Genomic DNA, 16704 nt, shown 5'->3' with positions numbered 1-16704 from the left:
TTCATAACGTTTTCCACAGTGGATGCACCAATTTACAACCCACCTATAGGGTATAGGGTTACCTTTTCTCCACATCTTCCCCAACATTTGTTATTTGTGGTCTTTTTGATGATAGCCATTCTGAGAGGTGTGAGGTGACATCTTATTGTTGTTTTGATTTGCATTTCTCTAATAATTAGCAATGTTGAGTATCTTTTCATGTGCCTATTAGCCATTTGTATGTCTTCTTTGGAAAAATGCCTATTTTTTGATTGGGTTGTTTATTTTTTTGATATTGAGTTGTATGAGCTGTTTATATATTTTGGATATTAACACCTTATTTGTTAGATCATTTGCAAATGCTTTCTCCCATTCAATAACTTGCCTTTTCGTTTTGTCGATAGTTTTCTTTGCTGTGCAAAAGCTTTGAAGTTTAGTTAGGTGTTTATTCTTGCTTTTGTTTCCTTTGCCTTAGGAGACAGATCCCAAAAAATTGCTATAATATATGTCAAAGAGTTCTGCCTATGTTTTTTTCTAGGAGTTTTATGGTTTCAGGTTTTACATTTAAGTATTTTATCCATTTTGATTTTATTTTTGTATATGGTATGAGAAAATTTATTCTTTTACATGTAGCTGTCCAGTTTGAAGAGACTATCTTTTCTCCATTGTATATTCTTGCCTCCTTTGTCATAGACTAATTGAGCATAAGTGTGTGGGTTTATTTCTGGGCTCTGTACTGTTCCATTGATCTATGTGTCTGTTTTTGTGCCAGTACCATAATGTTTTGATTACTACAGATTTGTAGTACAGTCTGAAGTCAGGGAGCATGATTCCTCCAGCTTCATTCTTCTTTCTCAAGATTGTTTTGGCTACTCAGAGTCTTTTGTGTTTCCATACAGATTTTAAAATTATTTGTTCCAGTTCTGTGAAAAATGCCATTGGTATTGTGATAGGGATTGCACTGACTCTGTAGATTGCTTTGGGTAATATGGTCATTTTAACAATATTAATTCTTTCAGTCCAAGAACATGGTATATCATTCCATCTGTTTGTGTTGTGTTCAGTTTCTTTCATCAGAGTCTTATAGTTTTCCGAGTATAGGTCTTTTATATCCTTCATCAAAGGAATTCATTTTGGTTTTGTAATAACAAAACAATAACATAATAATTGGTTTCTTTAGTAAAAATAAAAAGGATAGTCAAAACTACCTATGGTAAAGACTAACAACTCTCTATGGGACTGATTTTTTTTCTGTTAACTCATAGTATTGAAAAAGTAAAGATGAACACAAACTCATCTCATTTGGATGTAGTGTTCTACTAAATAAGATGAGAAGGCTGTATTATCTACTGGGAAAAAGGTAGAACAGTTTCTGCCTTTTTCAGAGAGCTGTTGAAGGGATAAGATAATAGATTGAAAGTGTTTTCAAAAGTTGTAAAAGACTAATAGCCTAAGAGATTATATATTTTTTTCTTATAAGGACATAATGAGAATTTATAAGAATAGTTTCTTAATTTTTACAAGAGATCTAAGTGATCTATGAAAATCTGATAAAATTATGATCCTTTGACTCAGAAAAATGTGCGCACATACTACACACATAAATACACCCAGACTTTTACATATACTTTCAGGGTATTCATATAATTCTCAAAGTCAAATCACTGGACCTAGAAGTCCATGAAAGAGATAGTAAGATTCTTTGGTTTTACAATATAATGACTAGAGTCTGATATCAACAGGCTAATACTATAGGCCTGTATCAACATTATCAATATGGAAAGCACTCAGTGCTATCTACTTATATTAGATTCAAGAAAAATGTTTTGTGAGAAGATGATTGGATCAAATTGTTTCAGGTCCTGACTAAAAGAATCTAGTAAAAAGTGGACTCTCATCAGAGACAGAGGCTGAGGGATTACTTTAACCAAATGCTTGAGGACCTACCTGTTGCTTCAGGTGCTGGAATATTTTATTTGACCTTCACTTATCCATTCTCCAATGCTTTTCCTTTATTTCTGTAGAGCTGAGTGTCTGACATATCATTCTCCTTCTCTCTGGAGAACTTCTTAACATTCCTTGCAAGGCAGACTACTTGCAGCAAATCCCCTCAAATTTTGTTTGTCTGAGAAAGTCTTTATTTCTCCTTAATTTTTGAAAGAAATTTTGCATTCTGTAGAATTTTAGTGTTTTTTTTCTTTTCAACCCCTTAAATAATTCACCCTAATCTCTTGCTTTCATGGGTTCTGAGGAGTAGTTACATGTAATTCTTATCCTTACTGTTCTATACATAAGTTGTTTCCTTCCTCTGGCTTCTTTCAAGACTTTTTCTTTTTCTTTGATTTTCTGAAGTTTGAATATGATATGACTGTGTGTAGTTTTTTGATATTTATCCTGCTTGGTGTTCTTTGAGCTTCCTGGATTTGTGGTTTGATGTCCGACATTAATTTGGGGAAAATTCTTAGTCATTATTGCTTTAAATATTGTTTCTATTCCTTTCTCTCTTTCTTCTCCTATTTCCATTACATATATGTTATATCTTTTGTAGTTGTATCACAGTTTTGGGATATTCTGTTCTCTTTTTATTCATTCCTTTTATTCTTTGATTAATACTCTTGGAAATTTTTATTTTCATATCCTCAAGCTCAGAGATTCTTTCCTCAGCTGTGGCCCCTCTACTAATGAGCCCATCAAACATATTATTCATTTCCATTATAGTGTTTTTTATCTCTAGTATTTATTTTTTTTTGTTTCTTAGAATTTCCATCTCTGTGCTTATATTATTCATCTGTTCTTGCAAGTTTTCTCCTTTTTTCATTAAAGGCCTTAGCATATTAATCATAACTTTAAAAAATTCCTGGTCTGATAATTCCAACTGCCATATCTGACTCTGGTTCTGATACTTAATCAGTCCCTTAAAACTGTGTTTTTGTCTTTTAGTATGCCTTGTAACTTTCTGTTGAAAAGTGGTCATGATACACTAGGTAAAAGAAACTAGTAACTAGGCCTTTAATAATGTAGTGGTAAGATGGTGAGTGAGGAAAGGGTTCCTTAGTCTTATGATTAGGTCTCTGTCTTTTGGTGAACTTATGCCCCTGGACTGTGAACTTCACCAGTACATCTCAGTTTCACTTTCTTAGGTGAGACAGGATGGCTGGAGGGGTCTGGAGCTCTGTGTTTCCCTTCCCTCAGGTAGGTTAGGCTCTGATATAGCACCAACAGATTAGGCTCTGGTAACATAGTTTCCCCTGAGGGAAGGCGTTGTTAAGAACAGAATGATCTGGCACATTTAAAAATGGTTCCTTTTCCCTCCCCCTGCTGGAAGAGCAGGGGATTTTTCTCTGATATTCACTATGAGAACTTGTAGAGATCCTGAAGATAAAACTCACAAAACTGTGAAGGCCTCCCTCCCTATGACTGGGGTTCCCTAGAGATTTTCCCTCTTAGATATGTCTACTCTGAGTCTCCAGCAATTTGTCAATTATAAATTAGGGTTTCCTACCCTGGTACTGGTCCTGTGGAAGTTTCTGCTCTGATAAGTTGTGATTTTCTGTACTTGCTTTTTTGTCTGTAGAGTTTGTCACAGCAGTTTACCCTGTGACCTCACTTGTTTGATGGATCTAGGAAGTGTTGTTGATTTTTCAGTTTATTTTACTTTTTACTTGTTGTAAAGAGAGCAAGGGCTTTGAAGCTCCTTGCATGCTGGTCTGAAAACTGAAAGTTCCCTGCTGGGTTGTTTTAAATTGGTGAATGGACTGATCCTGGTAGAGAATGAAAAACTTCTGAGGCTAAAATTGGGTATGTGCATAGATAAAATGTGTTATACAAGTGGAAGAGGGAAAAGAAATGAGGTCCCACCTGACACAAAAACTGAGGTTTTTCTAGATGACTGAGGTTCTGGGGTTGTGACCTAGGATGTAAAATGGAGAGTACTAGTATGCCCTAGCTTCAATCATTTATTCCACATACTTAGGCACTGGGGATATACTAATGAAAATATCTCTATCTAAAGAGTGTATAATCTATTGGACACTGTTGGTTGGCTACTCAGCTTCTAGACTCATGGCGTTCATCTATTTCTTCAGAGGTACCATATTGCCTTCCATAGCAGAGCACTTACTCTTTTTGGTCTGCCTGCTATGCTCTCCTTGCCTGCTTTTCTCCTTCACCTAGACAAGTCTCTCCTATCTAGAGCAGACACTGGTGGTTGCCTGCACATCATCTAACCTTAATCTTCATCCTGATGTTTTAGTTATTTGCTCTTCTCCACACAACCACCTGCACCAGTGATAGAGACTACCTCCCCTGTCCAAGGGCAGATCTTGATTCATCTAAGTTAAACATGGAAATCTCATTTTCTTTTTCAGTCACTAGCTTAGGAGAGTGTATTTGACACAATTGTGGTTGAGAAGGCATGAGAGGAAGCCTGTAGGAGGGGTTCTAGGAAAAGTTTCTCTGCTTCCAAGAAAGAGAGCTTTCTAGGAATGTTTCTCTGCTTCCAAGAAAAATATCAGACTTTTTATTCCTTTTCACACAGCCGTGTCTTGATGTGATGCCTGGAACTTCTGTAGCCATTTTACCAACTTGAGGATGATGCACACATATGAAGTAAGGCAGAAGCAAGAGAGATACAGAGGAGTGGGACTGACGAAATGTGATGTGGGGAGACTGCCTCATTCCTGGACTTCAAGTTTTGTGAGATAAAAAATTTCTTTATTGTTAGATTAAGAGTTTCTGTTGATGTCAAAAGTACCATTATATATATCATTCTTCATCAAACAACTCAAAAGTCAATTCCTCAAGGAAGGCTGAGCCCCACTCCCTTCAAATTAGTCCTATTCTCTTATTTTATGCTTTTGTAACTTCTTAGACTTTTCATCTATAGCATTTACCACAATTTGTAATTAATTATTTCTGTGATTACTTGATCAATGCCTGATATTACCACTAGACCATTAGCTCTACGAGGGCCCTTATGTCTGTCTTGCTCACCACTGTGTTACCAATGCCTTGAATAGTGTCTGGCACATAGTAGGTGCTCATGAATATTAATAGAATAAATAGATGAATATACAAACATTTATTTAAAGCTCACTGGGAGCCAGAGGAAAGGGTGCTTAAGCCTGACTTGGAGAATCAGGGAAGGATTCACAAGAGAAGTGAAAGGAGGAAGACGAGTTTTCCTGGCATAAAAGGTGGTAGGGAAGAATAGTCCAGACAGTTGGAAAAGTATGTGCAGAGACACAGAGGTATATTCTAAGCCATTTAGTCTGAACAGATCACATTTTCATTGCAAGAACTTTTGGTTCAAATCTATCCTCAAAATGATATTTAACATAAAAGGGTATTTTTGTTCATAAAGTGTCTCCTGTTTCTTAGTTTAAATTCTGAACAGAGAAATTACCCTCAGTGTCACTCAGCTTTTCCATGGATTTCCTTCTTTTGCATAAATTCCCTCTAATGAAACTCATTTATTTACCTTTTAATGGTCCATTAGGGGGAGAAATAGAGAACAACAAAGATACCTTGTGACATGTCATTCTGGTGACCTGTGAAGTTATTCTGATTAACCAGCCAAGAGGCTAATATTCTGCAATTCAAATCGGAGAAATAGAACAGACAGTAAGAGTCCGCGCTGCCAAATATGGGTAAATTCTAATCCAAGTTGCATCAGATCTATTATGAGTTTGGAGGAAAGTCAAATCTTTAGACTATTATATCCAGGAAACCTAATCATCTTCAGTCAGCACCAGCTGCCGTAGCCCATAATATGTCATGTCCTATATAATACTTCAGAAATTGTTGCAATGGCATCCAATCCTTTTGTCCCTTCTTTCCAGGGCAGAAATAATTTTTTAGCAGAGAAGGAAGCAGCCAGTCCACGGGGCGCTGGTTTGGAATGTTGTAATCTAGTGACTAAATACGAAATGTAAGAGGTCTAGCTGATTTTGAATGTAAGCCACCGCTGATATGTTCAGGGTGTAACTGATTCCACAAACTAAGCCAATATCATTAGTTTATCATCATATCATGAGGCTTGTAATCTTGGTCATGATCACTAAATGTCTCCAGGAAAACAAGTAATGATTTCTTCCATCATTTATATACTTTCCACATGCAGATCTCCAATCCAGGTCTCTGTCCTGAGCTGTATGTATATATAGAGCCAACTGCCAAATGGACTAGTCCAAGGACAATTCAAGTTCAGTCTGTTCAAAATTGGATTCGTTGTCTTGCCCACAAGCTTTCTTCTGCTCTTGTGGCTTCTCTTCCTAAGCATGGAATCACTGTTAATCCATTTTTCTTAACTAGAAATACAGCAGGCATCCTGGACATCTCATTCATTCTCTACATGCTGAGAGGCACCAAGTTCTCTAGATTCAGCCTTCTAAGTATCTCTCTATTCCCTCTCCCAGCATTCTGATTCAATCTTTCTTAACCTCTCATCTGGCTTCCTACAGTAAGTAGATTTATAACCTCATAAGTGGATGTACAGCTTCTAGCCTTGCTCATTTACAATTTCCTCCACAATGTAGCCAGGCAGATCTTTAAAAAAAAATGAATATCTGACCAAGGCACTTTATTGTTTAAAAACCTTTAAATGGCTCCTCATTGCTTTCAAGATAACATGTCAGCTCTTTAGTGCAACATACATTTTGACATTTCATGACTTGGTCCCTTATCTCCGTCTCCGGCATCATATATCTCTTTCCATCCTTATCTACCCTTTCCCTCTACAACCTCTGTTATTATAACTAATTATAGTTAACATCTATTGAGTGCTTACCCTCAGCTAGGAGCCATGCTAAGTACTTTACATTAATATTTTTCAAACTTCTCTGCTGATGCCTATCACCTGGGATCTTTGCTCAAAATACAGTTCCTAGTTCTTAGCCCAGATCTACTGAGTCCTAGTCTTCAGGGACCGAGTCTGGGAAGTTGTATTAAACACACATACACACATACACACACACACGACTCTTATCATCTGAGAAGTTTGGGAAAACACTGCTCTACATGAACTTTTACTTAATCCACATAAAAATATAATGAGATAAGAACTATTATTAGTCTCATTTATAGACAGAAATCTGAGGCTTAAGGGAAGAAGTTATTTGTCCAAAGACACATAGTTAACTGATTATCATTATTACAATTTGAACCTAGGCATCCAATCCCAGGATTTACAGCTCTGCTATGCTCTACTCTCTCAGTGCCTGCACTGTGATCACTTTAAATTCTCTGTGCTTCCTCTGCCCTTTGACTTGGAAAGTCATTTTCCCATCTTTGCCAGGAAAACCACTGTTAACACTCCTTCAATTTACACTGAACCTTTCATTAACCTCCCCAGTATTGGTTGCCTTCCTATGAACCGTTCTGTTAACATAACACATCGTCATCTACATCCTTATCTGTTCCTCTACCAGACTATAAGCAAGCACATCCCAAGTCCTTCTATGTCCTTAGTCTATCACTGTGCCTGATATATACCAGGTATGTGATTAAATATCTGTCAAATGAATAAAAGTCTAACAAGTCACTTTAGTGTTGCAAGTGCTTGTGGTTTAGATGCTGTAAATGGATGGAGCTAGGGTTAGTCCAGAAACTTATTTGTTTTCAGGTATTGAATGCAGCCTCTTCAAATCAAGCCATGCCCCCATTGAACTTACCTGTTTTCATTCTAGGAGTCTCTTAGGAGAGGTGAGACTGAGAACCCAACCCATTTCATTTGAAGTATAGAGGAATCAAACGTGTGGTGTACTACAGTAGCCCCAGGCAAGACCAGATAATGGGAAAGGACAAAGAAGGCCCCAGAAAGGGGCAGTGTTCCAAGAGAAAGAGGAGCCTGGGCAGGCGATGTGGACTTACTACCAGAGTTCAGAAAATAGAGGGGTGTGCTGACATAGGCCTAAGACACTTTTGATCCAGACTCCCAGTGCCATGGACACACTATGAGTGTGAAACAAAAGTTAAAGCATGGATGGAAGTAGTGTTTTCACTCGGTCTTAAGGTGACAGGTAGAGCTCTACAGCGGTGGCAGTGATTAAGACTTTTGAAATAGGAGGCTTGGTTAGGTCCCAAAGTGTACGGACTAAAAATCTATGTACTACCAGGATTTCAGCAAATGGAAGTGCTGAGACTCCCCTTTTCGGCAGAGGTAGGGAAGGGACTGGGCACAACCAGAGTGGAACTTTCATGGCTGGTGGTGACACCTGTGTTCCATCACTGGAAGCAAGGCAGTGGCCATATAAGAAGCCAAGACCAGCAAGTCAAGCTGTCCAGAGGTTAACAAACATCATGTCCACTTATGAGTGTTGCATGCATCTTGGTTCTACCTTTTCTATTTATTAGTTGAAGGCAAGGAGTGAGGAGAACTGATCCACGGACAGGGGTAAGCTATGCTGGCAGTCCTTGGGAGTATTTATTTGGGGCAAGAGCAACTTGGTGGGGGATGGAACTAGATTTTCTTTTCATTTGGCATATTCTTGGGTTTGGTATCATAATTTAGGTATTAAAAGAAATGCTGAGATCACCAGGTTGGTGAGGTCTGGAAATTGGGGTCATGTAATTCTGTAATAAGAGTAAACAAAAGAGATCTTTGAAAATATGAAGCCTCTTCCCACGCATGCTAAAGACAGTCATATGCAGTCACGAAAAATGAGACCCTCCAGGCAACAGAGCAGAAACATGTTTTGAGACGTTTTATTTGAAACGCAACCTTTATTTGAAACAAAAGCTTTATTTAAAAGAAGCCTTACTTGAAGAAAGACTTTGATACAAAACTATTTGAAGGCATTCTGGAGACTTTCACAGATGGGCAAAAGAAATTACATCATACATGCAATTGGACAGAAGAGATGCTTTATTTGAAAAAGAGAGAGCATGGCTACAACATCTAAAAAGTTGGCAGTGTATATGACTACAAAAGAGAACTCTTGTGTTAAAGAAATTAATGTGTTACAGACATGGCTCATGGCCTGTGAAGACAAATAACCTTGCCATATCTTATAAAATACACTCACTGGAATCTTATCGACAGGAGATTCAGTTTCTATTCCGGACACTCTGCCTTAAGATACGAAGCCTTGACATGACCACATCCCAGTCGGCATAAGCTCCTTCTAGATGGCGGGATATCTCAGTTCCTGCTTCATAGCTCCGTCGGCCATGAAGTAAGCGCCAGTTATCAAAGGTAATCACATCACCTAGACAAAAGATTTTGTTCAATATGAATATAATTCTATGTGTAAATGATTTGCTGAGCTAGAAAATGTAAACTGCAAAACAGCATTGCTACTTGGTTCACATCAAGACGCAATATTTTTATTTCTTTACATGAAACTGCGCACTTGCTTTTTCATACAAATCAGGCCCACTGAATGGAGACTGCTTTAGAACTTTTGACATTTGAACTACATAGCTTGGGGGGCCCTTGTAGACACTTTTATAATTCTTACTTAAAGTATTATCTCTGTATAAAACCTTTGAATTGTTCTTCCTGATGGTTACTTATCTCTTACTCAGAAGTGTTTTTTTTTAATTGAAGTATAGTTGATTTATAATATTGTGTTAATTTCTGCTGTACAGCAAAGTGATTCAGTTATATATACACTCTTTTTTATATTCTTTTCCATTATGGTTTATTACAGGATATTGAATATAATTCCCTGTGATATATAGTAGGACCTTATTGTTCATCCATTCTATATATAATAGGTTTCATCTGCTAACCCCAAATGTCCAATCCATCCCTTTCCCCAACCTTCTCCCCATTTACAACCACAAGTCTGTTCTCTATGTCTGTGAGTCTGTTTCATTTGTGTCATAATTTAGATTCCACATATAAGTGGTATCATATGGTATTTGTTTTTCTCCTCCTGACTTAAGAAGTATTTATTTCTACTTTAACAGCTTCAAACAATTATAAGGGTAGTGACATTCTTGGTTTGTCTTTCATGTTCCTAGTATTTTATGTACATAATTTCTATGCCTCATAAAAATCTTGAAAGGAGAGTATTATCTCATATTTTCATACATGAGAAAACTGAAGCTCTGAGCAGTTGAGGCACTTGCCAGGAGATACACTGCCATTGAATGCTGAAGCTTGAATTCCAACTCCTATTTTGGGGATTTTTCTCTCACGGTATTTCCATATTACATGTTGCTGCTCTTAAACTCAACTTGGTGTTGATTTCATAGCAGCGGATTTATGGAGATTTCTAGTATTACCTTATTATACCAAAGATCAATTCAAAAAATAATCACACATGAAAAGTGTATTCCACTTGACCCAATCAGCAGGAGGGAGAAATTATGCTTTTTATTTTAGATATCAAAAGCCTCAAGTTTGATGTCACTTTATTGAGTAGAGATGGTCCAGACAAACCATAGTGCTTTCTGCTCCTTTATCCAAGTGGCTGGAATACTTCAAGTACTACTTTATTTCAGGTAGCACCATGTTTGCCAGATCAGATAAGCGTAATGAGTAAACCCTACTCATGTACTTTAGAGTGAGGCTCATGGAGATAATTTTATTTATTTACCAAGATAGAAAAATTAAGTACAGGTTTCAGTTTGTGTTGATTGGCTATCAAAATAGAAAATATAAGTCATCAGTCTTCATATCAGACATGAGATTTTATTTGGTCTGTAGCTTGTCTTTCAATATTTATTCTTTAGGTTAGAGGTTATTAAATTTTGGTGTGCTTAAGGATTACCTAGGGACTTAGTAAAATGAGTATTTTAAAGTCTGGAGAGTCAATTTAGAGGAAGGGTAGGGGCCAGGAGTCTGCTATTTAAGCAAGCTGGCTGCTCACCAAGACTCTGTTGTTAGTGTTCCACATGCCATGTTTGAGAAACACTGCTCTAGATATTGTGCTAAATGGTTAAGGTTGAAGAAAATCCATTCTTTCAGTTGTCTGAGAAAATGTGTTCACTGACCTGGATTCATCTTGAAAGTAAACTTGAATTCTTTACAATTCATGAGGTCAACAAACTCCTTCAGAGCAGCATAAAAAGGCTGAACTCTTTCAACAGGTACGTCAAATATTGTGTCTCTAGTTGCATTATTGAAGTTGATGCGAACCACTTGGCCTTTATCATCTAATCTATTTTTCAAAGAGCAAAAGTTAAAATATAGAAGTCATGAAGTATCTATTTACATTTGTAAGGGTCATTTCATCTTGGAAGATATTTCTGAAATACAATATTAAAGAATCCAAACACATGTACAGAAGATATTAAGGTTATCTGTGGTACAATGTACTCATTTGTTTTTTTCACATATTCATTTAGCAAGAATTTTTTGAAATCTTACTACATAAGTGTCAGAATTGATTCAAATTAATTTAAAATAAATGTTTCTGAGAAATTCCAGTTAAAATTTGTTTAGGAAAATAAATTCATTCTTTATTCTTTAAAACAGCAGCTTTTACATATTAAACTATTTTTCTGTTACAGTTCATAGGTCAATCACTTTATATGTTTCATCTATGGAAGTTTTAAATATGATTTTACTGGAACAATATTGGGAAGAAAAATTGTTTTTTAAAAATTGGAAATACTCTGTTCTATTTCAATCCCTAGTTTATAGATGGGGAAACTGAGGCACAGAGAAAGAAGAGTCTAACCTGAGGCACATTCTTTGGATCTTTCCATCTATACTATGTATCTTAGTATATAGGCTTCTAGAAGACTGATACTGAATATCATTTAACGTTGTATTCCCAGCAATTAACATAGATCCTGGGTATAACAGGCAGTTATTAAATATTTGTTGCATATGTAACTTTGTATATATTTTTTCAGTACATTTAGAGAGTACCAAGGTCTTTTTAGTACCTTGGGAGATCCTAATATTGTGATCGCTATATTCTTTCTTAGAATATAAATCATGATCATGACAATGTAACATAATACTGTTTTCAATGTAACAAATGATAATATTATTTCTAAATTTAAGTTTGCTGGTTATAATTAGCAAGGCACGACCATTTAGACACAGAGACAAAAGGAAGAGACAAATTTTTTTTTTAAGCTTATTCGGAAGGTGAACTTTTCTCCAGTTCTAAAACATCAACCAACTTTACCTTTTCTTTAGGTACAGGAGTGATGGATAAAAACTGAAAGTGGGCAAGGATGGTGACAAAGTGCCAAGAATTACTCCTGGGCCAGCTTAGGAGGTGGTAATGTGAACCAACAGCTGACTGATGGGTCAAACCGAACAGAATGTCACATGTTCCAGGGGTTGGTGACACTGATTTGGGGTCTAGATTACACTTAGCTGGCTGCTCACACAGAGTGAACCATTATCAACAAGCTAGGTTATGGGAGGAAGGATGCAATGGCCTGTGGTATACAAAGTATGGCTATCTGGGTTCCTGTGCTTTGTGCCTCAGATTAATAGTCAATCCTCTGAACCAATGGCAAGTGTAATGATAAACTCTAAGAAATAGTGACTAGCAGCAACTCTTTGCTTATTGAATAGTGACTGAAAACTACCTATTGAAACATATAGGGAAAGAATGTAAGAAAGGAACAGGTTTTCAAAAAAGGCTCTTAGAACTTGAATTTATATATATTGATAAAATACAAATATGACTGAATAGGCAGTGAAGGGCCCTTCCCTGTTGCCCCATCTTCTCCACATAGATAAAGGATGCTCTGTGGCCTGCAGGTTGTGGCTTTATGAACAAAGAATCAAGGAAGAGGTCAGTCAGCAGAGGAGACTGTGGACCTCTGGGTTTGAGGGGTACAAAGGACAGTGCTTGGCCTTTCAATTGCCCCATTAGTGTTCATACTGCTGGTTTCAGACCCCTTTCACAGTTTCTGAGGGCATTTTGCCTTTTCATCTTATCTTTAAAATTCTAGCCTGACTGCTCCTGACCCACATTCCCTCCTCTCCCCCTGCATTATTTTCCATACATATACCAATGACACCCTTTGTGTCATCCTCCATGATACTGACAAGTATGTCACATCTTTGAAACTTCTTGGGGTCTTCCATCCCAGCCACTCTGGTGGTGTTTTTTTTTTTTTTCCACTAACACTGTAATTCTTGCATGGGAATGGTTATGCTAGTTATGAGCTCTCTCTTTTGGAGTCCATGTATGTATCCTCACATATCTTTGAAAGGAACTTCGTGATTCATTAATCTCATGAAATCAGAATTGTGTGTCCCATGGTACATTGTATTAAGTTTTCATTTCCCAGAGTTCACACATGTGGGCAAAAAGAAGCAATTTCTCTGTGTGTGTACGTGTGTGTAACACAGCCTCTGTCTCTTTTCACCTGGTATCTACTTTCTATATGAGAAAATAAGAAACAAATTTGTTATTTAGCATTCTCAGTAATGACCTGAGGAGAAATAGAAAAATTTAGTTATGAGGTCTAGAGAAGATGTTATCCTGAGGATTGAAGAACGTTAGAGGAGATGAGTGGCTGGCATCTTGAAGATCAACCTAAAATGCAAAATTGAATCTTAGTAAGCAGGATATTCTGTGTGCAAAAACAGAATGAAAGGAAGGTCTTGATGCAGGATTATATGCTGAGGAAGGGTAAAAAGCCCCCAAAGATGAGGAATAACCAGCTATGTATTAGCTATGCATAAAGGACAAGCATTTAAACAGAAACAAGCAACATGGTGACTGCAAATTAGTAAAAGCAAAACATCATCAGTGATGCCAATAAAAGAACCCAAGGGAAAGACTGTAGAATCATCTCCTACAATCCAGGTGGATGCTGTGGATACGCCTCGTTAGTTAAAATATTATTTCTCATTGAGAGATGTGATGTGAATTTGTTGTGAGAATATCACTATGGTCTTGCCCACCACATCACATTTTATGCAAGAAAAATTTATTTCAGATTTTAAAAGCATCTCAAATCTTGAAAATGGATTATGTTCCCTCCTTGCTTTGGTCTTTAGAAACTCAGAGCGGAAATTAAAATCTATCACCAGTAAATGTGTTGGATTATGAAAATTATGGCTAGCTAAAATTTATTCTGCCCTTTCTGATCCAGACACTTTGACAGGGCTGTCTGTATATTATCTCTATAATTCCCACTACAATTGTTATGTGGTTAAGTATTAATATCACTTTTTTTTTTTTTTTTACTGAGAATTACTCCTTTTCGTGGCTTAGCAAGAATAAGTCACTTGACCAACAACTCACAGATAACAAGAAGAATTGTGTTCATGTGACTGAATTTGTAACCAGTAGGATGCAACACTATAGCTTAATCTCACTATTATTTTTGTCCTAGTTACTTTGTTTTTTATTGTATTGCATGATATTTAACTTTCTCAGCAGCCTCCAAGATCTTTTTGTATTAGATAGGATATAAGCATCTCAAAAGATTTAAAAGATTTAACCACCAGGAAAATTAACCCAAACACTCAGGGGACCAAGGCCCCTGATTAACTGAAAACTCTGTTTCATCTCCTGTTGTTAAAAATACATTTTAAGTGAATTAATGTTAACCACTTGATATTCTCTATGGATATCCCTGAGACCTTGATAACGGCCAAATTCTAGAATGTTATTGCAAAAAATAACAAAAGCAAATTATGATGATAGATATTGTTAATCTCACTCAAGGAGACCTTCAAGATGGTGGAAGAGTAAGACGCAGAGATCACCTTCCTCCACACAGATACATCAGAAATACATCTACTCATGGAACAACTCCTACAGAACACCTGCTGAACACTGGCAGAAGACCTCAGACCTCCCAAAAGGCAAGAAACTCCCCACGTACCTGGGTAGGGCAAAAGAAAAAAGGAAGAACAGAGACAAAAGAATAGGGACGTGCACCAGTGGGAGGGAGCCGTGAAGGAGGAAAGGTTTCCACACACTAGGAAGCCCCTTCGCGGGCGGAGACTGCAGGTGGCTGAGGGGGAAGCTTTGGAGCCGCGGAGGAGAGCATAGCAACAGCGGTGTGGAGGGCAAAGCCAAGAGATTCCCGCACAGAGGATCAGGGCCGACCGGCACTCACCAGCCGGAGAGGCTTGTCTGCTCACCCGCCGCGGCGGGCGGCGTTGGGAGCTGAGGCTCGGGCTTCGGTCGGAGCGCAGGGATAGGACTGGGGTTGGCGGCGTGAACACAGCCTGCAGGGGGTTAGTGCACCATGGCTAGCCGGGAGGGAGTCCGGGGAGTCTGGGGAAAAGTCTGGGAAGAAGACTTTTTCTTTCCTCTTTGTTTCCCGGTGCGCGAGGAGAGGGGATTCAGAGCGCTGCTTAAAGGAGCTTCAGAGACGCGCGCAAGCCGCGGCTGAAAGCATGGACCCCAGAGACGGGCATGAGACGCTAAGGCTGCTGCTGCCACCACCAAGAAGCCTGTGTGCAAGCACAGGTCACTATCCACACTGCCCATTCCGGGAGCCTGTGCAGCCCACCACTGCCAGGGTCCCGTGATCCAGGGACAGCTTCCCCGGGAGAACGCACGGCACGCCTCAGGATGGTGCAACGTCACTCTGGCCTGTGCCGCCGCAGACTCGCCCAGCACTCCGTGCCCCTCCCTCCCTCCGGCCTGAGTGAGCCAGAGCCCCTGAATCAGCAACTCCTTTAACCCCGTCCTATCCAAGCAAAGAACAGACGCCCTCAGGCGACCTACAGGCAGAGGTGGGTCCAAATCCAAAGCTGAACCCCGGGAGCTGTGCAAACAAAGAAGAGAAAGGGAAATCTCTCCCATCAGCCTAAGGAGCAGCGGATTAAATATCCACAATCAACTTGATGTACCCTGCATCTGTGGAATACCTGAATACACAACGAATCATCCCAAATTGAGGCAGTGGACTTTGGGAGCAACAATATATATATATTTTTTTCCTTTTTCTCTTCTTGTGAGTGTGTATGTGTATGCGTCTGTGTGTGATTTTGTCTTATAGCTTTGATTTGACCATTTGTCCTAGGCCTCTGTCTGTCCATTTTTTTTTTTTTAGTATAGTTTTTAGCACTTGTTATCATTGGTATATTTGTTTTTTCATTTGGTTGCTCTCTTTCTTTTTTTTTCTTTTTTATTACTTTTTAATTATTTTATTTTTAATAATTATTTCTTAGTTATTTTATTTTATTTATTTTATTCCTATGTTTCTTTCTTTTTTTCTTCCTTTTCTTCTGAGCTGAGAAGGTGGGAGAGCTGAGGTCAGGACATTGGTCCACTAGAGACCTCCTGGCTCCACGTAATATCAAACGGCAAAAGCTCTCCCAGAGATCTCCATCTCAACACTAAGACCCAGCTCCACTCAATAAACAGCAAGCTACAGTGCTGAACATCCTATGCCAAAAAAATAGAAAGACAGGAACACAACCTCATCCATTATCAGTGAGGCTGCCTAAAATCATAATAAGGTCACAGACACCCCAAAACACACCACTGGGTGTGGACTTGCCCACCAGAAAGACAAATCCAGCCTCAACCACCAGAACACAGGCACTAGTCCCTTCCACCAGGAAGCCTACAGAACCCACTGAACCAACCTTAGCCACTGGGGGCAGACACCACAAACAATAGGAGCTATGAACCTGCAGCCTGCAAAAAGGAGACCACAAACACAGTAAGTTAAGCAAAATGAGAAGACAAAGAAACAGACAACAGATGAAGGAGCAAGGTAAAAAGCCACCAGACCAAATAAATGAAGAGGAAATAGGCAGTCTACCTGAAAAAGAATTCAGAGTATTGATAATAAACATGATCCAAAATCTTGGAAATAGAATGGAAAAAT

General features: G+C 38.3%; 1 protein-coding gene across 2 annotated transcripts in view; it reads right to left on the bottom strand.

Annotated features, from left to right (window-relative positions):
• Nucleotides 1-8699: 8699 nt before the first annotated feature.
• The window catches only part of BBOX1 (gamma-butyrobetaine hydroxylase 1), a 75452-nt gene continuing 67447 nt past the window's right edge, over nucleotides 8700-16704 (bottom strand). For both annotated transcript variants that reach the window (XM_032642083.1, XM_032642084.1), the window contains exons 8-9: nucleotides 10921-11087; nucleotides 8700-9185 (exon numbers count right to left, since the gene is read on the bottom strand). In XM_032642083.1, coding sequence (XP_032497974.1) covers nucleotides 9025-9185; nucleotides 10921-11087 — 328 coding nt within the window. In that variant the 3' untranslated portion in view covers nucleotides 8700-9024. The remainder of the gene's footprint in view (nucleotides 9186-10920; nucleotides 11088-16704) is intronic.

This window comes from Phocoena sinus, chromosome 8, assembly GCF_008692025.1.
Source record: "Phocoena sinus isolate mPhoSin1 chromosome 8, mPhoSin1.pri, whole genome shotgun sequence".
Taxonomy (NCBI): domain Eukaryota; kingdom Metazoa; phylum Chordata; class Mammalia; order Artiodactyla; family Phocoenidae; genus Phocoena; species Phocoena sinus.
This window is presented reverse-complemented; position numbering and strand designations above follow the sequence as displayed.